This window comes from Trichosurus vulpecula, chromosome 3, assembly GCF_011100635.1.
Source record: "Trichosurus vulpecula isolate mTriVul1 chromosome 3, mTriVul1.pri, whole genome shotgun sequence".
Taxonomy (NCBI): domain Eukaryota; kingdom Metazoa; phylum Chordata; class Mammalia; order Diprotodontia; family Phalangeridae; genus Trichosurus; species Trichosurus vulpecula.
In genome coordinates, this window is record NC_050575.1 from 176,487,828 (window position 1) to 176,510,461 (window position 22,634).

At 46.2% G+C, this 22,634-nt stretch overlaps 3 protein-coding genes across 6 annotated transcripts in view; 2 read left to right on the forward strand and 1 right to left on the reverse strand.

Moving 5' to 3' along the window:
* Positions 1–9,134: 9,134 nt before the first annotated feature.
* TMEM210 (transmembrane protein 210) lies at positions 9,135–11,541 on the forward strand. The gene is made up of 3 exons (XM_036749175.1): positions 9,135–9,256; positions 9,753–9,904; positions 10,918–11,541. The coding sequence occupies exons 1-3, from the start codon at positions 9,169–9,171 to the stop codon at positions 11,056–11,058; spliced, it is 381 nt and encodes a 126-aa protein (XP_036605070.1). The 5' UTR covers positions 9,135–9,168; the 3' UTR covers positions 11,059–11,541.
* A 2,096-nt stretch (positions 11,542–13,637) lies between these two features.
* On the forward strand, positions 13,638–14,845 carry LRRC26 (leucine rich repeat containing 26). The gene is made up of 2 exons (XM_036748454.1): positions 13,638–14,259; positions 14,520–14,845. The coding sequence occupies exons 1-2, from the start codon at positions 13,638–13,640 to the stop codon at positions 14,843–14,845; spliced, it is 948 nt and encodes a 315-aa protein (XP_036604349.1).
* Positions 14,846–15,090: 245 nt separating this feature from the next.
* Positions 15,091–22,634, reverse strand: part of GRIN1 (glutamate ionotropic receptor NMDA type subunit 1) — a 41,159-nt gene continuing 33,615 nt past the window's right edge. For all 4 annotated transcript variants that reach the window (XM_036751291.1, XM_036751293.1, XM_036751292.1 and 1 more), the window contains one exon: positions 15,091–16,822. In XM_036751291.1, the coding sequence (XP_036607186.1) occupies positions 16,754–16,822 (69 nt within the window). In that variant the 3' untranslated portion in view covers positions 15,091–16,753. The remainder of the gene's footprint in view (positions 16,823–22,634) is intronic.

Here is a 22,634-nt window from a genome sequence, read left to right on the forward strand (position 1 = left end):
AAGAAGCTCAGAAAACAACAGTGCAGCCCCTCAAGCTTGGGACAAAGTACTCTCTACTCTACAAGCAGTCATATCCCGATGAAAAACTCAAGGGTCAAGTAGTTGGCTGGGAACATGGCCAGGCAGCAAAAACAGACTCAGGTTCAGACTCAGACTTTGGAATCTTTCTTTGGTGACAAAGAAGACCAAAACATACAACCAGAAGAAGTCAGCAAAGTCAAAGAGCCTACATCAAAAGCTTCCAAAAAAAACCATGAACTGGTCTCAGGCCATGGAAGAGCTGAAAAAGGATTTGGAAAAGCAACTTAGAGAAGTAGAAGAAAAATTGGGAAGAGAAATGAGAGTGATGTGGAAAACCATGAAAAACAAGTCAATGACTTGCTAAAGGAGACACAAAAAAATACTGAAGAAAATAACACCTTAAAAAATAGAATAAAAATAGAATAAAAAATAGAGCAAAGGAGCTCCAAAAAGCCAATGAGGAGAAGAATGCCTTGAAAGGCAGAATTAGCCAAATGGAAAAGGAGGTCCAGAAGACCACTGAAGAAAATACTACCTTAAAAATTAGATTGGAGCAAGTGGAAGCTAGTGACTTTGCAAGAAATCAAGATATTATAAAACAGAACCAAAGGAATGAAAAAATGGAAGACAATGTCAAATATCTCATTGGGAAAACCACTGATCTGGAAAATCGATCCAGGAGAGATAATTTAAAAATTATTGGACTACCTGAAAGCCATGATCAAAAAAAGAGCCTAGATATCATCTTTCAAGAAATTATCAAGGAGAACTGCCCTAATATTCTAGAGCCAGAGGGTAAAATAGAAATTAAAAGAACCCACTCATCGCCTCCTGAAAAAGATCCCAAAAAGAAAACTCCTAGGAACATTGTTGCCAAATTCCAGAGCTCCCAGATCAAGGAGAAAATACTGCAAGCAGCCAAAAAGAAACAATTTGAGTATTGTGGAAACACAATCAGGATAATACAAGATCTAGCAGCTTCTACATTAAGGGATTGAAGGGCTTGGAATATAATATTCCAGAGGTCAATGGAGCTAGGATTAAAACCAAGAATCACCTACCCAGCAAAACTGAGTATCATGCTCCAGGGCAAAATATGGACTTTCAATAAAATAGAGGACTTTTAGGCTTTCTCAGTGTAAAGACCAGAGCTGAATAGAAAATTTGACTTTCAAACACAAGAATCAAGAGAAGCATGAAAAGGTAAACAAGAAAGAGAAATCATAAGGGACTTACTAAAGTTGAACTGTTTTGTTTACATTCCTACATGGAAAGATGATGTGTATAATTCGTGAGACCTCAGTATTACGGTAGCTGAAGGGAATATACATATATGTATAGACAGAGGGCACAGGTTGAGTTGAATATGAAGGGATGATATCTAAAAAAAATCAAATTAAGGGATGAGAGAGGAATATATTGAGAGAGGGAGAAAGGGAGAGACAGAATGGGGTAAATTATTTTGCATAAAAGTGGCAAGAAAAGCAGTTCTTTAGGAAGGGAAGAGGGGGCAGGTGAAGGGGAATGAGTGAATCTTGTTCTCATTGGATTTGACCTGAGGAGGGAACACTCAATTGGGTATCTTACTCCACAGGAAAGAAGGAAAGGAGATAAAAAAGGGGGGACAATAGAAGGGAGGGCAGATAGGGGGAGGAGGTAATCAAAAGCAGACACTTTTGAAAAGGGACAGGGTCAAGGGAGAAAACTGAACAAAGGGGGATAGGATAGGAAGGAGCAAAATATAGTTAGTCTTTCACAACATGAGTTTTGTGGAAGGGTTTTACATAATGATATACATGTGGCCTATGTTGAATTGCTTGCCTTCTTAGGGAGGGTGGGTGGGGAGGGAAGAGGGGAGAGAATTTGGAACTCAAAGTTTTAAAAGCAGATGTTCAAAAAAAAAGTTTTTGCATGCAACTAGGAAATAAGTTATAGAGGCAATAGGGCGTAGAAATCTATCTTGCCCTACAAGAAAGTAAGGGAAAAGGGGATGGGAGGGGAGTGGGGTGACAGAAGGGAGGGCTGACTGGGGAACGGGGCAATCAGAATATATGCCATCTTGGAATGGGGGGAGGGTAGAAATGGGGAGAAAATTTGTAATTCAAACTCTTGTGAAAAATCAATGCTGAAAACTAAAAATATTGAATGAAAAAAAAACAAAAAAATTGTTTATTTCAAGTAGTTTTTTACTTGATTCTCTAGGATTCTCTAAGTATATCATTATATCATCTGCAAAGAGTGATAACTTAGTTTCTTTTTTACCTATTCTAATTCCTTCAATTTCTTTTTCTTCTCTTTTTGCTAAAGCTAACATTTCTAATACCATATTGAATAACAGTGTTGATAATGGACATCCTTGTTTCACCCCCAATCTTATTGGAAATGCATCTAGCTTATCCCCATTACATATAATGCTCGCTGATGGTTTTAGGTAGTTGCTACTTATCATTTTAAGGAAGGCTCCATTTATTCCTGTACTCTCTAGTGTTTTTAGTAGGAATGGGTGTTGTATTTTGTCAAAAGCTTTTTCTGCATCTATTGAGATGATCATATAGTTTCTGCTAGTTTTGTTGTTGATATAATCAATTATGCTGATAGTTTTCCTAATATTGAACGAGCCCTGCATTCCTGGTATAAATCCTACCTGATCAAAGTGTATTATTCTCATGATAAGTTGTTGTAATCTTTTTGCTAATATTTTATTTAAACTTTTTGCATCCATATTCATTAGGGAAATTAGTCTACAATTTTCCTTCTCTGTTTTGACTCTTCCCAGCTTAAGTATCAGTACCATATTTGTATCATAAAAAGAATTTGGTAGGCTCCTTTTTTCACAAATATTCTATATAGTATTAGAATCAATTGGCCTTTAAATGTTTGATAGAATTCGCTTGTAAATCCATCTGACCCTGGAGATTTTTTCCTAGGGAATTCATTGATGGCTTATTCAGTTTCTTTTTCTGAGATTGGGTTAAGTATTTTACTTTCTCTTCTTTTAATCTGGGCAATTTATATTTTTGTAAATATTCATCCATTTCAATAAGATTGCCAAATTTATGAGCATACAGTTGGGCAAAATAATTTCTAGTTATTGTTTTAATTTCCTCTTCTTTGGTGGTGAATACCCCCTTTTCATTTTTGATACTGGTAATTTGGTTTTCTTCTTTCTTTTTTCTTAATCAAATTAACCAAAGGTTTATCAGTTTTATTGTTTGGGGTTTTTTTTTTGCATACAAACACTTCTTAGTTTTATTTGTTAGTTCAGTAGTCAAGGACTCATTTTAATTCAATAACCATTTGTAAATTACCCAATTGCTACATGCAGTACTAGTATGGCTACATGCCATACTAGGCACTGGTGGAGATAAAAAGATGTTTAAAAGATTTAAGCCCCTCCTCTCATGAAGGTCACAATCATGAAGGTAACAGATAAATATATACAATGCAAAACAGAACATAGGGATGGATGTAAGAGGGATACACATGGAACACTATCCTGCATACCCCCTATAGTTTCCAGTTCTTTGCAACCACAGAAGAGCGTTGTGAATATTTTTGTAGTTATCATGGCAGACAAAAGATGAAATGACTGAGGAAACAAATGTCCAGTCTTTCAAGCTTATCAATTTATTATGCAATGCATGCCAATTGCCCAACAAACTGGGGCCCAGAACTCCTCAGCGTAGGCCTGGACCCTAAATACAGGAGGAGACAGACTTTTAAACATTAAAAACAATCAAATAACACCAGTTAACTAAAAGGAAACAATATAACATTAGGTAATCTGATTTCTAAATGGAGGAAAGGTTAGAGGTTTTCCAAGTGGGGAGAGGGAAAATGAACTGGAGCAATTCTCTGAAATCAGAAAAAGAGGTATATATTCCCCACAAGTGTCTATGAACAAGCAAAGGAACATGGAAACAGTGAATGATAAGCATGAGGCCGGTTTTCAGATAAGGCATATGGGTTGCTTGAGATGTACAATTGTGAGAAAACTCTTTGCATTGGTCTTTGGATTTGATTGGGTTTCTGGTCAGCATAACCTAGGTCCTTAGATAAGGGTCTTTAAACAGCATGTTCCAGCTTCCCAGCTAGGTCCAAACAACACAATAAGGTTTTCTCTCAATTCCCACGATTGAGTAAAGTTTTCTCATAGGGCAGAAGTTGGACTAGACCCATAATTGAATAGAAAGGGAACTGAGCTAGCTCCAGAGTTGTGTCACAAGATGGAGTCATTTTGTTTGGTTCACCCAATTCTCACTATGATTGGCTGTTATAATCCCCTTAATTCCCTCAATTTCCTCAAAGACCTTTTTCTCTTTCATTGATTTCCTTGGGTTAGAAGCCTAGTACTGCTAGATAATGGTGAGTTAAAGAGTAGGTAGAGTTTAGTGACTTTTGGGTCCTAATTCTAGATTGCTTTCAAGAATGTCTGTACCAATTTATAGCTCCATCAGCAATCTATTACTGCTTCTGTTTTCCTGATGTTCCTCCAATATTTGTCATTTTCCTTTTTGTCAGCCATGCTGATCTTATGGGTGCGAGGTAGAACTTTAGTGTTGCTTTCATTGTAATTTTCTAATTATTGTGATTGGAGCAGTTTTTCATGTGGCTGTAGATTGCTTGGATTTTCTCCCCTAGAGAACTATTGGCTCCCTCTGTAACTTCTGATGACATTATTTTCTTAGAGGATGCTTGTATGTATGCCGCCACCCACCCATCCTTCTCATTAGAATGGAATTCATTCATCTTTATAAAGTAATGTTTCATAACTTTTGACCATTGATTAATTGGGGATGGTTCTTATTCTTATAAGTTGGAATCAGTTCCAATTTATCAATCAGTTCCTTATATATCCTGGAAATGAGTCCTTTATAAGAGAAACCTGTTAAGAAGATTTTCTTTTGTCCATTTATCTATTTCCCTTCTAATCTTAGTCATATTGTATTTGTTTGTGCAAAAACTTTTTAAATTTTAGGTATTTCTCTCCATCCTGTTCTCTTTTACTTTTCTCTTCTTTGCTCTCCATCCTCTCTTTACATAGAAAAATATGGGCATGGAATGGGAGTGTGTTCAGCACCTGTCAGTGCTGTGGACTTGATGCAAATAGCTGTCCCTCTCCGGCTGTTTTCTCTTCCCCTCATCCGGATCCAGGCACACCTTTTTTCCCCTCCTTCTAAACTCTTCTTCACAATTTCCCTTCTGAATTTAGGGTTTGGTTTGCTTATAATCCCTCCCTTTGTTAGCTCTTCCTTGTTCCTTCCCTTCTCCCTATTTCCATTTCCCTGTTGAGTTGAATGTATTTCTACACCCAATTGTGTACGTGTGTGTTTGTATGGGTTTTCCCACCCTTCTTCTCCAGTTTAAATACAATTGAGGTTCAAATTACTCTCATTCCACCACCCCTTCCTTGTTTTATAAATAGACTACAACTTGTTATATAAGTTATATGAGAGATTAAGTACTCCCTACTCCTTCCCTTGTGTATTCTTTCCCTTCTCCCTTTCTTCTTTAAGAACATCTAAGCATAATAATCATTGCCAGACCCTCCAGCGCTATTTGCCTCTCTCTGTTATTTCTGACATTATGATTTTTAGGAGATGCTTGTATATCATTCCCACCCTACCTCCCTTTCCATTAGAATGTAATTAGTTCATTCTTATAAAGTTTTTTCTGATTACTCACTGGTATTTATCTGTTTTATGTTTTTCTTACGCCCATGATCCGATTTCAAGTTATACTTTAGTCTTTATCAGGAATGCTTGGAAGTTCATTTCATTAAGGTCCCCCTTTTTTTCCCCTCTGTAAAGGTTATATTCAGTTTTGCTGGGGAAGTTATTGTTGTTTTAAGCCTATATATTTTGCCTTTGGCATATTGTATTCAGTGCTCCCCATTCTTTATAGTGGTAGCTGCTAAAACCTTGGTGTGATGCTGATTATGGTTTCTCCGTACTTGAATTCTTTTTTTCCTGACCACTTTGTATTTTTTTCTTTGACTTTAAGCTCTGGATTTGGATATCATCTTTTCATTTTGAGGTTTCTTCAGGAGATGACTCTCTTATTTTATTTTTATTTTGCCCTCGATTCTGAGAGATTTGGGCCATTTTCTTTAATGATTTCTTGAAATATGTTATCTAAGCTCGATTTTACTCAATGAGTCCTAAATTATCTCTTAATCTATTTCCTAGGTCAGTTTTTAATATGAAAACCTTAGCTCTTCTAATTTTTCAATTTTCACTTTGTTTTAATATTTCTTGTTGTTTCATGGAGTCATTAATTCCTCTTTGGTCCCTTCTAATTTTTGGAGAGTCTCTTACTTGAGTAAGGTTTTATACCTCTTGTGCTAAGCTGTTAATTCTTTCCAAGCTTCTCCTCTAGAGTTCTCATTTCTTTTCTGATTCTTTCCTCTATCACTCTCATTTCATGTATAATATTTTTTTTTAAATTTTCTAAAAAAAAGCATTTCTTATTTCTTTTAGAAATTCTAATTGATCTCATGGGTAAGCTCTGTTTTTCTTTGAGGCTTTGCTTGTAGGTAATTTGGAATTATTTTCTTCTTTGGGTTTTGTGTCTGGCATCCATTCCTGGAATCATAATAGTTTTTATTTTTTAAAAAAATTCATTCTTCCAGTGATCTGCTTTGAGCTACCCAGAGTTGCTGGCCTAGCTCAGTGCTCTAGAGTCTGAGTCTAGGATCCAGGCCCTTCTGGGTAACCCCTGCTCTGCTATCCTAGGTTAGAGAACTGAGTTGATCTGCTCTGGGCAAGTCAGCATACATTCAGGGCTCTGGGCTCTGGGCTCTGGGGCTTTTAATTGTTCTCCCTATCTCAAGTCTCTCTCCCACTCCTCCACCATCGCTGAGGTGATTTTGTAAAAGAGTAAGTCGAACCTGTCGAGTCCCCTGCTTGAGCTCCAGTGGTTCCCTGTTACCACCAGGATCACATATAAAGCCCTCTGTTTGGCATTTAAAGCTCTTCCTAACCTGGACCCTTCCTCCCTTTCCAGTGTTCTTATCTTTTAGTCTCATCTTTCCCAGTCGCCCTCCCCCTTTGCCTTTCCCTTTCAGATTATCTTCATCTACTCTGCACTTATTTATTTATTGTTGTTGTTCATCCTTGGTTCTTGAAGAAGACCAATGACCACGTGAAGGTAATGTCTTGACCTGCATGAGAACTGGCTTTAAGTGAGGCAGAACTGCACAAAGTCTTCAGCCTCGCTCTCTCCTCCAGAGTCATGGAAGTCCAGTGGCAAGACAAAAGTCAAGACAGCTGTTGATGGCTAGGCATTTCTAAGTGCTGGGGATACAAAAGCAAAACAAAAACACCAGGGGCAGCTAGGTGCTGCAGTGAGTAGAGCACCAGCCTTGGAGTCAGGAAGAATTGAGTTCAAATCCAGCCTCACACACTAGCTGTGTGACCTTGGGCAAGTCACTTAGCCCCAAATGCCCTGCCTTCCCCCCTCAAAACAAACAAAACAAAAACCAACAACACAAAACACCAGCCCCTGCCCTCAAGAAGCAGCATTTTAAAGTGGGAGACAAGATGTGAGTTACTGGTTAGATACAAAAAAAATGCCTCCCCACCAAAAAGGCCAAGATCATCCACTGCATTTTATTTGTTTTTGTTTTTTGCTTTCTTATTGCCAGCACTTAGAATACCTAGCACAGAATTTAATAATAACTTGTTGACAATTGGCTAGCTGATTAGGGTGCTCCATACCTCAAGGACTCTAGTGGTCAAAGTCTGGAGAGGGTGTATTTCTTCCAGATTTGGTGAGTGAGCTCTGTAATATTAACATACACCCCATAACACTTCCTGTTCTCTAGGAATAGGATCTCTAGGATTTTTGTTTGGGTTGTCTACCACCTTCAACCAAGGCTTTGTTCCTTGAGTCAATTCCTTCATCTCCAGTAGAACCCTAAATGGAGGTATATTATTATAGTTACGTCAGAGCAAACTGAAGAATGACGTATGTAGTGGAGATAATATTCAACTCCTAAGTGTGAATTTGTTTATCAAGGCCTTTCCAGTTCCTTGTACAACCATGTCGAAGGAATGATAGAAGAAGGTCAATGGGGGGAGAGGACAAGCTTCATGTAAGTGAATTTTGTCTGGGATGCAGACAATAGGCAAAGGGCCTCATTGGCCTTGGGAGCAGCATGAGTATAAAGGAATGGAGGTGGGAGAGCAAAATGTATTTGGGAGCAGATTGAAATGTAAGCAAAAAGTGTCTGTCTTCCTAGATTTGTGTGAGTTGAGGTCAGTCAGTCAATAAGCACTTTAAGCTCTTACTGAGTGGGAAGGACTGTGCTAAGCATCAGTGGGAGGGGTGTACATACCAGGCCACAGGGCAGAATGTCTAAGGACTCAGCCCACCCCAGACCCTGACACATCTTCAATGAAATGAGATTCCTAGTATTCAGGTTAGGATTTGTTTAAAGCTTTACCACCCCTAGCCCCCCACCCCCTCCCCTTCTCCCTGTCCCTAACTATTTGCTCCCTTCTACCCTTGCTCAGAGGTGACACCAGAGGCTCCAACCATCCAGGTCTCCTCTGTCACCAAGCCAGTTCTTTCCACCAGCCAGCTGGCTGGGGCAGATCCCCACAATTGTCCTCTTGTCTCAGACTTGGCAGCTCCTAGCTGTGGCTGTTTGAGGCAGGAAGGATAGGCAGGTACACTGTGTCACCCTGGCTTGGACCCAGCCCTTGTACCCTTCCCTATGCTGCGTTATGAGGAAGTGCCTCGTGCTGGAAAGGGAAAGACTGAGAGATGTGAGGAACACTGTTACTCTCACTATAACTCATGACTTATGGCAAGAAGAAAGAAGTTCACGCCCTCCTTTCCCCTCCCCTTCCCTCCCCTTTGCCCTGAGCTCTCCTCTGAAGTTGAATCCATTGGGTAAGAAGTATATAATAACCTCTTGTCCTTTTTATGAGGTGGGGGGAACAGTGATAAGGTTCCCCTACTTCCTGGGACTAGTCCTTCAGGTGACCAGCCAGGCAGGAGGGCCTGAACTGGGGGGAAGGGAATTAGTCCGGCCCTCCCCCTACTCTTCCCTTGGACCGACCCAAAGCCCCCACTGTGACGTCAGCACCTTCTGCCCACCTGGCCCTTCCCAGAGCTGTCCACTGGGGCTGGGGACTGGACATGTTCCCCCAACTCCAGTCTCCCTCAGGACTGCTTGGCAACATCCCCTACCTGCTGCTTTTGGCTCTCAGCATCTCTTCAGCTGCAGGTGCTCTGCTGCTTCCTACCAGTATGACACTGGGCAAGTTCTTGAGCCTCTCTGGGCCTAGGATTCCTTATTTATACAATGAGAAGGGTTGGAGTAAATGATCTTTAAGGTCCCTTATGCTTCTGAATTCTGTGGAACCTGCCCTATTTCTCTCTACCCTTCCTCCATTCCTGACTGCCCAGCCTGGGCAAAGAAAGGGTTCATTTCTATTGCGTTTCTGACCCTGTGACTTTCCTGGTTTCTGGTCACCCCTGCTAAGCCCTCATGTCTCATCTGCTGGCTCTTCTTCCCACTCGCAGCCTTCCCTGGGCGAGAGAGAGGAGGGTGAGAAGGATGAAGCCTATTCCCCCTGAGGAGAAAGCCTATGGACCTGCACTACCTCTAATCAGGACAATCAGAGTTTGGGGAAGATATAAAAAATTCCCCCAGAGGGAAAGGGGATTCCTTCCTCTCTCTAATACCCCTCTCATTTGCTTTTGTTTCCTTTCCCCGTTAGACTCTGTCTCCTTTGATGGAAAGCACTGTGAGTGTGGTTCTGGGATCAGCCGGGAGGCCCTGACCACCCTGCTCATTGTCCTTGGAGGTGTCCAGTGTGAGCTGTTTCTCAGCCCTGCTCTTGTAGTCATCAGCATTATTCGTAACCAAGAGGTTTGTGGGGCTGGGCCAGGAGCTGAGGAGGGTTCCCAGCTCTCTCATTTGGCAGGGATGACAGGAGGAGACCAGGTCCTGTATTTCTCAACCAAGCTGGGCACTGGCCATTTTAGGTCCTCCAAGTGGGGATCACATGCTCTAGTCAGTGTTATGGGCAGCATGTACAGTACTTGAGGAATGAGTATATGGGGAGGAGGGAGGTTAGGTCTGGGAACATATGTAGAGAAATATGGAATATCTGAGGGGAGGAAGAGGTGATTCTGGAAGGATGTGGAGGACTGGGTGATATATAGGAGTATAAAGACTATATAGGTGAGAAATATGGAGAAGGGATTGGGATATGGTGATGGAATATGGGGTGCTATTTGGATTATATGGGAAGATGGAATACAGGAGCAGCATGAGGATTATACAGAGTTAGTGTACAGAGGTGGTGTATTATGTAGGAGTGTTCAGAATGGAGTAGAGTATTATGCAGAGACAGAATATGAAGCTGCTTATGAGGGTAATATGAGGGTTGGGATTACATGGGGGAGGGAAATAGAAGTTGTATGGGAGGGACATGGGATCTGGAATAAGAAGTAATGTGAGTAAGAGAGAGAGAACTGTGGAGAGAACACAGGATGGAATATAGGACTGGTTATGGGGAATATGTGAGGGAAGAAGGAACAAAGGAGCAACATTTGGGGCTTGAGGATGTGGTGAGTGGAGAGTAGAAGAAATAGTCTTCTGAGCTAGATGTCCAGTCCAGAGTCTTCTGGTCCTTGAAGTGGGGCAGTGGGTGGGAGATAGGAAAGTTCTCTGGGAAGTGGGCCGTTCCATAATCTTCATGTATCTCAGTGGCTATGATCGTACCCTAAAGCACTGGCCCCAACTATAGGAAACTAAGTGAGCGATGGGACATATCTCAGGAGAGCAGGCCTGCTAGGCTCTGCAGGGCTTAGTGTCTGGGGAGAAGGGGGAGAGATTAAGCTACTTCTGGTTCCTTTCTCTCCTATTCCTCTCCAAAGGGATATTTAGATCAGGCTTCACTTCTGATGAACCCTCTTTCCTTGTGCATACATCCCATCGGTCCTCTGGAGGAGGCCAAGCTTTCTTGTACTAGGTCACTCTTGGAGTGGACAGAGTCTTCCCAACGTATCTGTTATTGATGCCATGATATGTGTCTTGGAACTGTGAGAGTACCCAAAGTCCTTTGCTAGGGGAGGGGCATCCGGTCCAGATGTGTCCCCTCCTTGCCCTTGACCCTCAACTTGGCTGAAACTTTGCTCATTCAGTCATAAGACCATCATCCCAGTGTTTAGTGATGGGAGCTACTCTCGCATGTGGCCATCATCCCACTGTATGCTACAAGGAAGCCACAAACACATAACACCTATGGAATGAACCAAAAGAACATATTGCCAGGACATTGTGTGGAAGGCAGCCCCTTAAATGTCCCATCAGAGAACTGTTTCATCAAGAGTTGTGAGGTGTTCGAGTTGCTGAGGTCCCTGAAATCTTAGAGGAAGTTCTGGAGTTTCCAGACTTGGAGAGCCACCTTGAAGGAGGATTAAAGGGGAAGTCGGATGGGGGAGGAAGAGACAATGGGGAGAGGGGAAAAAATTAATACATTAATTTTTATCACTGTCTGGGCATCCTGTGTATGAGATAGAGCCTGTATCAGTCTGTAGGGATCAGTCTGTGGGTGTCTCCACCTGGGTTGTGAAGTTTCAAGGCAGCCTGGAAGTTTGGGGAGTGTCATCCCCATCTTTTTTGCCTTGGCCATAATGGTGATGTCTTGAGATGGATTGAATGATGAACTTTAATTGTCCTTTTTACCACTAGTTGGTAAGTCATCCCCCTCTAAAAGTGGGGACCTGGTTTGATTTGGATGGCTACTATTCTCTGCCATGGCTCTTCCCCCTGCCCAAACCCTTTGGAGGACAGAACACACAATTCCTCCCTCCATCCCCTCAAAACAGCCTCTCCCCTTTCTGGAATGCCTCTCAATACATATAGCACCCTCCCTTCAGAGCCTCTGCAGCCTTAGAGAATGGCCCCTTTCGCCTATCTGCCCCAGGCTCAGCCCATGTTTCCCTAGTCTCCCTTCCCCTCCCCCTTTCTAGCCCTAGCAGGAAATGAACCACCCAGCACAGGACAGGGCGTGCCAACAAAAGTGGTAACACCTGCACATCCATGGGAGTCTGTCCAGATCCTGCCTCTGAGACCCTACAGCTGGAGGAGCAAAGCCAGGGATCTGGGATCCTAGGGCTGGAACAAACATGGTGGGAACCGGTTTAAGCTGAAGTAAAACTAGCTTGACGTCCCTCCTACCGGCTAGGTCTTGTCATCATTCATCTCACTGGGACTGGGCCAGTTCTTATCTCCTCCCAACAACTGCCCATCTGGGGCCACTGAAAACACTTGGATAAAGTAGCTACTTTTCATGGGCACAAAATAACACAGACACACAGGGATTCCGATAGATGCCGGCTGCCATTCAGACTCAGAAATAACTCAATGATCCACACATAGGTTTGGGTTCGTAGACACACTGACATACAGGCTGACTTATTCTGACATTCACAGACGACACACAGAGACTTGGACACACAGATTTATTACACAGGAAGGCACCTATACTGAAATATATAGTGTTTCATGCACAGATGCCCACAGACCCAGTCGAATACGAGTAAAGGACAGACTCCTGCAAAATGAAGATGCCAAATGAGATCAATGCAGACATGCAGGTCCAAGCTTATAAAGGCACATACAGAGGGGCTCATGAAGGACACAAGACAACATATGCAGACAGATGTGCTCGAAGAGACCTTATTTCAGGCCCTTTTTGTCTTCTCCACCCTAGCTGTGCAGCCTAAGGAGGAAGGGCTGGGAATAGGGGTCCAAGTTCCAGGATCAGGTAACACTTAGAGATTAGAACTGGCTCACACCCTGCTGATCCCCAAAGTGGGAGGACAGAGCTGTTGGACTGCCTCCTCTAGGCCCTAGATGTGGAGATGGGAAATTCCTCATACTTGCTATATCGGTGCCATCTTACTTACCCCCTTGCCTTTACAGGGCAAGAAAGTGGTGGGAATGGGATGAGGGAGGAAAAAAGAAAAGGACCCCCTTGGTTGGAAGCCTGGACTGATGATCTCTTAATCCCTTGATTTTAGTTCCCACCCCTACCCCCTCATCTATCTGAGGGCCTTATACTGAGTTGGGGATCCCCTTCTCTAAGACTTCTCTCCAACCCTGAGTGGTCACAGGCCCAGCCTGGTTGGTGCTAGGAGCAGCACACTGTCCCTGTCTGAGGGCCTGAGTGCTGCCCTATGGTGGACTGTGGGGGAGTGGGGCATGCAGCTCCCAGCCTGGCATCGATTAGGACGAGTTAGGTGTTCCTGTGCTTACTAAGGGACCTAGCTGTGCTGACGTGGAGCTGGCCCCAAGCCCAGCAGGTGGCTGGTAGAGCTTCTGGGTTTGCTCAGAGCCTCAACCCCCCCACCCCCCATCCCACAGAATCCTGTCCCAGGACAGGATCTACAAGAACTTCTAAGCTGGTGAGTTAATATTTGTTCAGAAGCAGGTGAGAGTCAAAAGGAACAGATAGATGGGCAGAGAGCTTGGAGAGAAGACACCCAAAGGAATTTTCCCAAGCTAGGACTTCCTGATTCCTGAGGGTCACTTTCTGACTCAGGCTGCCCTGGTGAGCTGTTTTGGGGTGGGGGGAGAAAGGTGCCCAATGATGACTTTCTCCTTCTTTTTGCTGCCTCTGGTGTTGATCCTCTCTGCACCTTCCACCCCAGGCTCACCCTGGAGCTGCCCTTCTGAGTGTGTTTGTAGGCAGGATGGGCAGGTCAACTGCTCTGGGAGAGAGCTGCACTCTGTGCCTAGGATTCTGGATCCGGGTGCCCAAGTTCTTCTCTTGGGCCACAACCATATGGACTTCTTGCCCCCAGGAGCCTTCATCCTTCTACCCGGGCTGCTCTCACTGGACCTTCAGTGCAATGGATTACAGAGAATCCATGTGCATGCCTTCTGGGGCCTGGGGGTCCTGAAGTCCCTAGATCTAAGTGCCAATGCTCTCCAGGCCCTGGAACCTGGCACCTTCTGGCCACTTCGGGCACTGCACACCCTGTCTCTGGCAGGGAACCGGCTGATGTGTCTGGAGCCCGCATGGCTGGGTCCCTTGCTGCTGCTGCAGAACCTGAGCCTGCAGGATAATCTGCTCTCTAGCATGGGCTCTGGGGTCCTGGACAGGCTGCCTTCCCTGCGTGTACTGAACCTCCATGGGAACCCTTGGGTGTGCGACTGCAGCATTTCCTCCCTCTGCCGCTGGCTTCGTAGCCATAAACATCAGGTCCCAGGTGAGGACAGAGGTCAGCTAGAAGAAAGGTGGGAGTGGGGAACAACTCAAGGTCAAGGACTAGAGGAGTCTGGGTGTTGGGGGGGGGATGGAGGATGGGCTAACCAAGATAATATAGCAGTTCTGGGATGAAAGAAGAGTGGAAGACATGGGCATTGCCATCTTGTTCCCAAGCCCAACCTGGATGTGCTCAGTTCACGTGGGTCTTGAGGTAGTACTGACCCCCCAGCATTTCCTACTCTCATCCCATTGTATCCCTAGGAGCAGAGTCCTTGCTGTGTGTGTCCCCAGACCGACTGACCCTCAGGCCAATGGCTGCCATCACAGAAGCCTCATTCCATTATTGTACGCAACCGCTGACCCCTTGGGATATGGTGGTCATCACTATGCTTGGGCCACTCTCATTTCTCGCCAGTCTAGCTGGCTGCTTCATCTTTGGTTCCTTGGTCACTGCCTTCCAGGCTCAACGTAAAAACCGAAGTGTTCACTGCCATCGGGTGAAGAGACCCATCCCCCAGACCCTTGGCCTGGCTGACGCATCAGAGAACTCAACCACTAACTTCCCAACCCCATCCTGCTCTCTGTGACTTCTGTCCTCATCCTTGCATGGAGCTGAGCCTTCTGGCTTGTCCTATGAGCCAATACTTTGTGGGGAGGGACTGAAGATCACACCTCAGTACAGTTGTGGCCCTCAATTCCCCAAGCAGAATACTCTTGGTAGGTTGGCACCAAGAGAATCTTGCCACCCCCAACCAACTCCCCATCATACTTAGGGTCTCTGCAGGAGATGATTGTCCCCTTAGGGCAGGCATCAGAAAGCTGTCACAAAAACTGAGGCTCATAATGTTCAATTTGGCAACACCGTGGTACATGCCTGTACATGGGAATGGTAAATGTCTATACACAGGAATGTCATAAGCTTATACATAGGGATGGCATATGTCTGTACAGAGGAATAGCTATACATAGTAATGGTACAGGAACCATAAGTGGGAGCAGCATAAGCCTGTACATGAGAAAGGCTGTACAAAATAATGGTGCATGTACCGTGAGGAGGAACAGCATCTGTGTATACCTGTACACAGAGATGGCTGGTGCACCCCTTCTATGGAGTGGCACACCCTGTATGTAGTAGGGCTATCTCACAGCTGTACACAGGGATAGCCTATATGGAAGTGGAGTACTGGGAAGGAGGTGCGGCCTTGGGTCAGGGGAGAGAGGCAGGTGGTCAATGCCAAGAGGCAGGAGGAGTTACAATCTTCCCTTTCGTGGGGGTTAGAGGCTCACCCCAGCTCTGCAGTCCTGAAGGAGGGATTTGGGGAGTACAAGAGGTGAGAAGAGAGGGACTTGTTTCAGCTTCCAGAATCCAGCCCTCTTTCTCTCTAGGAACTGAAACCAAAATGGAGAGGGAGGGGGAGTGGCAGAGCATGGTTGCCCAGTGCTGAGGAAGCCCAGAGACTGGAGCATTGAGGCAAAGGTGGGGGTGGGGGGCAGCAGGGCAGCATTGGTGTAGAAGTAGCAGGGCCAGCCAGGGTAGAGCCAAGCCAGCAGGAGGAAGGGAGAACAGGCCAACTCAAGGGAGGGGGATGGAGAGGGTGTACAGAGAGGGAGGAAAATTGAACAGCTGGGGCAATGGTACAAGCAGAGTTTGAAGAGAGGGGAGTAGAGCCAGCTGTAGGAGAATGGAGCTGGGGTCATGGAGAGCAAAAGGGGGGTGGTGTCTGGGGACTTGGAAGAAATCGTGTTGGGTGGGGAGAGGGAAGAGGGGGCAATAGAAGAAAAGGAACTGAGCTGGGTGGGGGACATGAGGATAACTAGAGCCTTCCTTAGGGTTTTCTTTTGCTTCCAGGGGTCAAAGCAGCCTGTGGGGTGAGGAACACCTCTTCCCACCCAAGGTCTCCCCCCACAGCCTCTCCATGGCAAGACCAAGGTGATATTTGTGCTGCGGTATAGTGGGGGTGGGGCAGAGTCTGCCCAGGACACCACACCACCTGGTCAACCTTGGCTCTTGAATAGTCAGACCATTCACATAACCAAATACCATACAGAGGGGGGATGCTGGATACCCAGAACCTGGGCAGAGTGGGGCCCACCCTGGGACTTGAGATCAATTTGCCTCTGTCAGGCTGAGGATTCAGCTTGTCCCTCTCACTGCCAATCCCAGTTTCAGGTCCTCTCACTCTTGACTTACTCACACGGAAACTCCAAGTCTTGGCACTTGGCCCTACCTCCCCCTGTGCCTATTTCCAGCAGGGATCCTGCCCTCTGGGTGCCAAGATAGGGGTGTGGGGAGGAAGGGAGTCGGGGGCAGCAGCTGCCCCACAGTGCTGGGGAAAAGGCTGGGAGGGGGGCAATGTGCAGTCACTGGGGGCCGGGAGGACAGGGGACGGGGGCGTTCCCTCTGGCCTTCCCGAGCAGGACCCCTTAGTCCTCAGGCATCAGTCCTGACCAGCGCTCCTAGTAGTTAGTAACTAGGCCGGCGGCTCCGGGAGGCCTCACACCACGGTGCTCACCGAGGGATCTGAGAGGTTGAGCTGCCCTGTGATATCAGTGGGATGGTACTGCTGTAAGATACAAATACACAGACAAGGCAGAGGTGGGGTTAGCGCTTAGCGCTCCTGGGGAGGGGGCAGGGCCACGGGCCAGCACTGTGGTTGGTGGAGCCGCCCAGGGGGGGCACGAAAAGAGGTGTAGCAGGGACCGGGAGGGGTGGGGTGCGGCCGGCCCCATCCCAGGGGTTTCGGGAGTGGGGAGCAGCAGCCCCGGAAGGAGGGCCAGGGGGTGCCTCTCTTCCCCCCCCCCCCGTCCCCCGTCTTGCTCCGGGGACTCTGCTTTGGCCAGGACGCTGTCCCGTCTGCGAGGGGGGGAAAGGGAGGGGCGCTAGAGCCGGTGCTGGGGGGCAGAGGTGGGTGGGCCGAGGGCGTCTCAGCTCTCCCTATGGCGGGCACACATCTGGAGCTGTCCCTCCTCCCTCTCAATAGCTCTTCGCGGCAGCACCGTGTCTTTTTGGTTTTGCAAAGCGCCGCGTCCACCCCCGGTGCTCTATAAATAAGAATCAACAATCAATACCCGCTGGCCTGGCACAGCTGCCCGGGAGCCCAGCCCCTGAGTGTCCCCTACCTCCCCCCAGCCCTTCCCCGGGCCTGTCAGCGGGAGGGCGGAGGGGGGGCGGGAGGAGAGGGCGGGGCAGGCGGGGCTCTCAAGCAGTCAGAGCATTGCCACTTCTCATCCCCCACCCCCTCCAAGCAGCACTTCCGGAGCTGAACTGACCCACCCCCAGCCTCCCTCCCTATCCCTCCCGCTCCATTTGGTAAAGAGGCCCCCGACTGACCACTGTCTTTCCCCAATCCTGGGTCCATCCCATCCCATTCTGAAGAAACCCTGTGTTCCCCGATCAGGTGCAGGACAGCTCCCGAGAACACCAAGGGATTCTTTGGTGGGGTGAGGGTTGTGATTTGACTCGGGTCTGGAGAGAGTGGAGGGCTCACTGGCCTCTTAAGGAATCTTGGAAGTGCTTTAATGAATAAAGGCCATCTAAAGTGATGAAACTCGTTTGCTGAATCAAATCACTGTCAAACTCCTCAGAAAGATGGTCTCCCGCTACTCCCTCCTCAGGCTGCTCTGAAGGGTCACCGGTGACCAGTAGACAAATCTTTTATTCGTCCTCATCTTCTTTGACCTTCCTGAGGCATTTGATATTGCTGGGACCACTCCTTCCTCTTTGAAATTTTGTGTTTTTGCCTTGGAAACACAGCGTCCTACTGCTCTGAGCTTTCTGAGTGTTCCCTTGAGTTTTCCAGGGTTCCCCTTCCACTTCTCACTATGCTGAGTATCTCGTAAGAACTAGTCTTGTCTCTTCTCTTTCCTTCTCTCCTCCCTCTCTCCCTTCTCTTCTGTTTTCTTTCTCCCTTCTCTCCTCTCTCTGTGCCATGACTACAACTACCCATCCTATGCTGAGGTGGTACCCACCTTCTCTCCATCTCTAACTCCTCTGCGTGGTTGTCAAGGCACTCTATGATCTGATTCCATACCAGGTTGGATTTGGAGTCAGAGAACCTGAGTTCAAGTCCTAGCTCTGCCATTTACTACCTGTGTAGCCTTGGACAAGTCACTGAACCTTTCTGTGCCTCAGTTTCCTTATCTGGTGCCTCTGTGTTAGATGAGCTGGGTGTGCTCCAAAGTCAAGCTCTCATTATGTGTAAAATGGAGTGGGATTAGATCACCTCTAAGGCTTCTTCTAGCTCTAAGTCTGTGAACATATCCAATCTTCTCTCCCACTGTGTTGGTCAAAACTGGTCTCACTAATCTTGGAGAGGGACAAAAACTGGTAGCAGAAGGACCCTGCCAGGGGTGATTGACAGGAAACTGAAGTCCAGGGCTATTCCTTTACCTTTGTTCCCTTCTTCCAGAATGCCTTCCTCTTCCTTCCCCACCTATCTAAACCCTGTCTTTCATACTCCAGACTCATCTTTGGGGAGCCCTCTCTGACCACTTACTCTTCTTCTCTTTAGCCCTTAGTCATATCCTGTTTCATGGGGCTTTAGTGCAACTGCCTGGGTCAGGATTCAGGCTTTCTGAGATTGGGGATCTTGTCTTATCTCTCATCATATCCCTTGTGATGTTTTGCACACAGTAGGTACTTTAGCTACTAGTTGATTTTGTCAACCTTGAGGCTGATGTGGTAAATTTACAAGCAATCAGGTTGTTACTCTTGGTATACTATTTTTTTTCGTGTGTATTGGAGTCTGTCTTGGTGAGGTTATTACTGCCTAAGTATTTAATAGGCCAGGGCTCGTATGTAGTCCTAGACTCAGGAATAATCATTATAATAGCTAGCATCTACATAGCTCTTTAACATTTGCATTGTACCATTTGATCCTCATAATAACTCTGTGAGGCAGGTGTTATAATCCATATTTTACAGATGACGAAGCTGAGGCTAGAAGAAGTTGCTAGGGGTTACAGTTAGCAAATGTCTGAGGCAGGATTCCAAGTTGGGACTTCCTAAGTCCAACAGAGGTTAGCTCCCTATCATCTGTACCAGCTACCTGCTTCACACTGGGGAGAATCTGGAACAGAGGCTGGAGCTGTAAAAAGGGCTTCTTTCCATAGTCTGTAAACTCTTCCTACGTCACCTCAACCCTACTCAAGAGCTACTCCAGGACTTCCCCTCTGGCTTCTCCTCCTGTCTCTCTGCTAGGTCCACCTGGGGGCTAATCAAGAAGTAAGATATGCTCAGTGAAAACTTGAATTGAATGGGGCTCAATGCTGAGAGCATCATGGAATCACGGAAGGAAGCTTGGATTTAGAAGCAGCAAGGCTTCTAGTGGTGCAGTGGACAGACCACCGGATTTGGAGTCACAAAGACCTGAATTCAAGTCCTGCATCACACACTGATTGGCTGGGTGACCCTGGCCAAATCACTTAACCTCTCTCAGCCTCAGTTTCCTTATCTGTAGAATGGGGCTAATAATGGTACCTACCTCACAGGGGTTGCTGTGAGGTCAAATGAGGTTTGATGGAAAGTGCTTTGCAAACCTTACACTAGTTATTATGAATTGTGGATCTGTTGCTTATAACCAGTGTGACCTAGGACAAGTGACTAATCCTCTGAGGCCCTGATTATTTCATTTGTAAAATGGATCTCTCTAGTCCCTTCCAGCCCTAAACTCTGTGGTCTTGGGGATGGAGAGGGGTAGAGGAGGAGAAGAATCCTTAGAATGGAGGATATAAGAAAGAGGAGTCAGGGGAGGGACATAGAATGTCACTGAGGGATTTTTGCTAAGTAGGTCAAAGAATTAAGGTCCAGGGCTATCTGCCCTAAGGCAGGATGGTTCCTTACCTACAGGCATCCCTTTTCTATGACACCTAGGAAGCTATGGTAGATCTAGTCTCTTTTTGCCATCTCCCTGTCTGGTATCTGAAGCTCCTAGGTTAGTGTCTGAGGGGTCAAACGGTAGTAAGAGTGACAGGCTTGGTGTAAGAAGACCTGGGTTTGAATCCTGCCTCTTGCTACTACCTGGCTATGGGATATTGGGCAAGTCACATATGTTTGCTTAGCCTTAGTTTCTTCATCGTCCAACAGGGATTATAACTAACACCTATCCTGGTTCCTTCACGTTGCTATTGCCAGGAAGTCACTTTGTAAATTAGAGGTACGCTAGGATGATTAGTCTCTGTGTTCAGAAAGAATTGTTGTCCTGGTTGGGCCCAGTAGAGCAGAGAACAACACATCTTTTTTTCTGGGTTAGATATTCCAGGAAGCAGGAACTGTAGGTCCCTTCCAGAACTGTCCTTCGGGACAACTTCCCCCGGGCTCCCAGGGCCTTCACCTGTCTCTTCAGAAGAAAGCAGCTGTTGGGGGGTGGTCCCTTCTATGAGGCCTTAGGAGAGGAGGATCTGTCTCTTTCTCAGCCCAGGGGCAAGGAGAGAGAATGCTTTTGCAGACTACTCCACCCAATCCCATTCCCAGATACGTACTGGAAGGGATGGGCCCAGCTAAGGGATAGAGGTGAGGGCCTCCATGATCATTCCCCAAAAGAAAATCCCCTAATAGCTGGGGCAGGAAAGTAGCTTGGAAAAACCAGCATTACCAGCATGATGCAAACGTTGAGTAATGCACCTTGGGATTCGTAATTTCAGCCTGAGTTCCTGTCCTCCTAGCTATCTTTGTGTGACCCCCATCCCTAAACCCATCTTTCCTTGTAACTTAACTACTCATCCAACCCTACCTCTCCCCACCCTTGAGGTCAGGCCAGGGTAAATGTTTCCTTTAAGAAGTCTTGGACCAGGGCTGGGATGGAGTGTCCCCCACTCCAGACTCCAGAGCTTTCAAGGTAGGGTCCAGAATTCCCTAGCCTAGAATTTCCCTTTCCCCCACTCTCTAAGAGCATCTTTCAGCAATAGTCTGAAAGGAACAGTAGGACCCAGTATAAGTTGAAAGCCAGCTTGGCAGCCCCATAAGGCCCAGCCCTCCCCCAAGGCTTGAATCCCCCCAATTGCCTGGCCTCTGTCCTCCCCAGCCCTGGGCCCCGACCCACACAGAGACCACATGGAGGATGCAACAGGCATGGCTCTGGTGAGACAGGTGAGACAGGCTCTGGGAGGGAGTGACGGGGATGGGCCAGGCAGGACCAGGACAGACGGGACGGGACACGGAGGGACAGTCATCACACACTACCCGATCTCTGGGCTGTGTGGGGCATCGAGGAGAGGACCGGCGGAAACCAGGAGAGTCCAAGAAAAAAAGGGGGAAAAAATAAAAAGTTGGTAGAATCTCCCAAATCGGTGAGAAGACTAGGAGGCAGGTCATCCCCGGCCCCCCAGGGCCCCTGGGCCAGGCCCAGAGACAGGCGCTGAGACTGACTGACTGACTGACTGACTGACAACATGAGGCAGCTTCAGGATGAGTGTGTGGCAGTCATGGGATGGCAGGAAAAAAGAGAAAGAGAGAGAGACAGAGACAGAGAAAGAGACAGAGAAAGACAGAGGTGGAAGGAGAGAGACTCAGAGAGAAGCTATGACAAAGAGAGATCCATGTAAAAAGAGACAAAGAGAGATGAAGACAGGAGAAGGAGATAGAGACAGAAAATTATGAAAACTGGAGATAGATGTAAAGAGAGAGAATGGAAAAACGGAGATGGAGAGAAACACAGAGGTACCAAGACATAAAGACTGGCAGGACAAAGAAAGATGAAACTGGAAAAAGAGGAAGAAAGCAGAGAAAGAAAAATAGACATCAAGAGAGGGAATCGTGAGACAGAACATATGTTTGTTTATGTTTCTTTTTCACTCATATTCTCCTTCTTGATACAAAGATAATTCAGTATGTAGACAGAGATGAGATGAGATGAAGACAATGGAAAACAGAGGAAGGCATATTCTCTAGAGATTCAAGCATAACGGAAAAACATCACAAAGAAGATACAGGGAACAGAGAGAAGCCAATGGAGAAAGACTAAATGTTAAAGATGAAGGACACTAAGAGACAGAAGCTGATGAAAGGAGAGAGGGAGAGGAATGTGGAGAGAGAGACAGGGAAAGAAAGGGAGAGGGATACAGAGAGGCCCAGAGGTATACAGAAAGAGATACACAGGGAGATAGGGATAAGAAACAAAGAAGCAATGAGCTAGTGAAACAGGACAGAAAGACAGAAACAAGGACAGAAGGAAAAAGATACAGACTTTAAAAAGAGAAGCAAAGAAAAGGGAGATAAGAGATGGAGAGACAGAAAGAGGAAAAAAGAGAAGAGAGAGCAAAGAGAGAGAGGGGAGAGAGAGAGAGAGAGAGAGAGAGAGAGAGAGAGAGAGAGAGAGGGAGAAGAAAAGACAGAGAGAGAGAGAGACAGAGAGAGTGACTGGAGATTTTCTTCTCCCT

Coding starts and splice junctions, on each gene's coding strand:
- TMEM210 (XM_036749175.1), top strand. CDS start 9,169: ATGTTCCCCCAACTCCAGTCTCCCTCAGGACTGCTTGGCAACATCCCC. Junction 9,257..9,752: donor CAGCATCTCTTCAGCTGCAG/GTGCTCTGCTGC, acceptor TTTCCCCGTTAG/ACTCTGTCTCCTTTGATGGA. Junction 9,905..10,917: donor GCATTATTCGTAACCAAGAG/GTTTGTGGGGCT, acceptor TCCTCTCCAAAG/GGATATTTAGATCAGGCTTC.
- LRRC26 (XM_036748454.1), top strand. CDS start 13,638: ATGACTTTCTCCTTCTTTTTGCTGCCTCTGGTGTTGATCCTCTCTGCA. Junction 14,260..14,519: donor CCATAAACATCAGGTCCCAG/GTGAGGACAGAG, acceptor TTGTATCCCTAG/GAGCAGAGTCCTTGCTGTGT.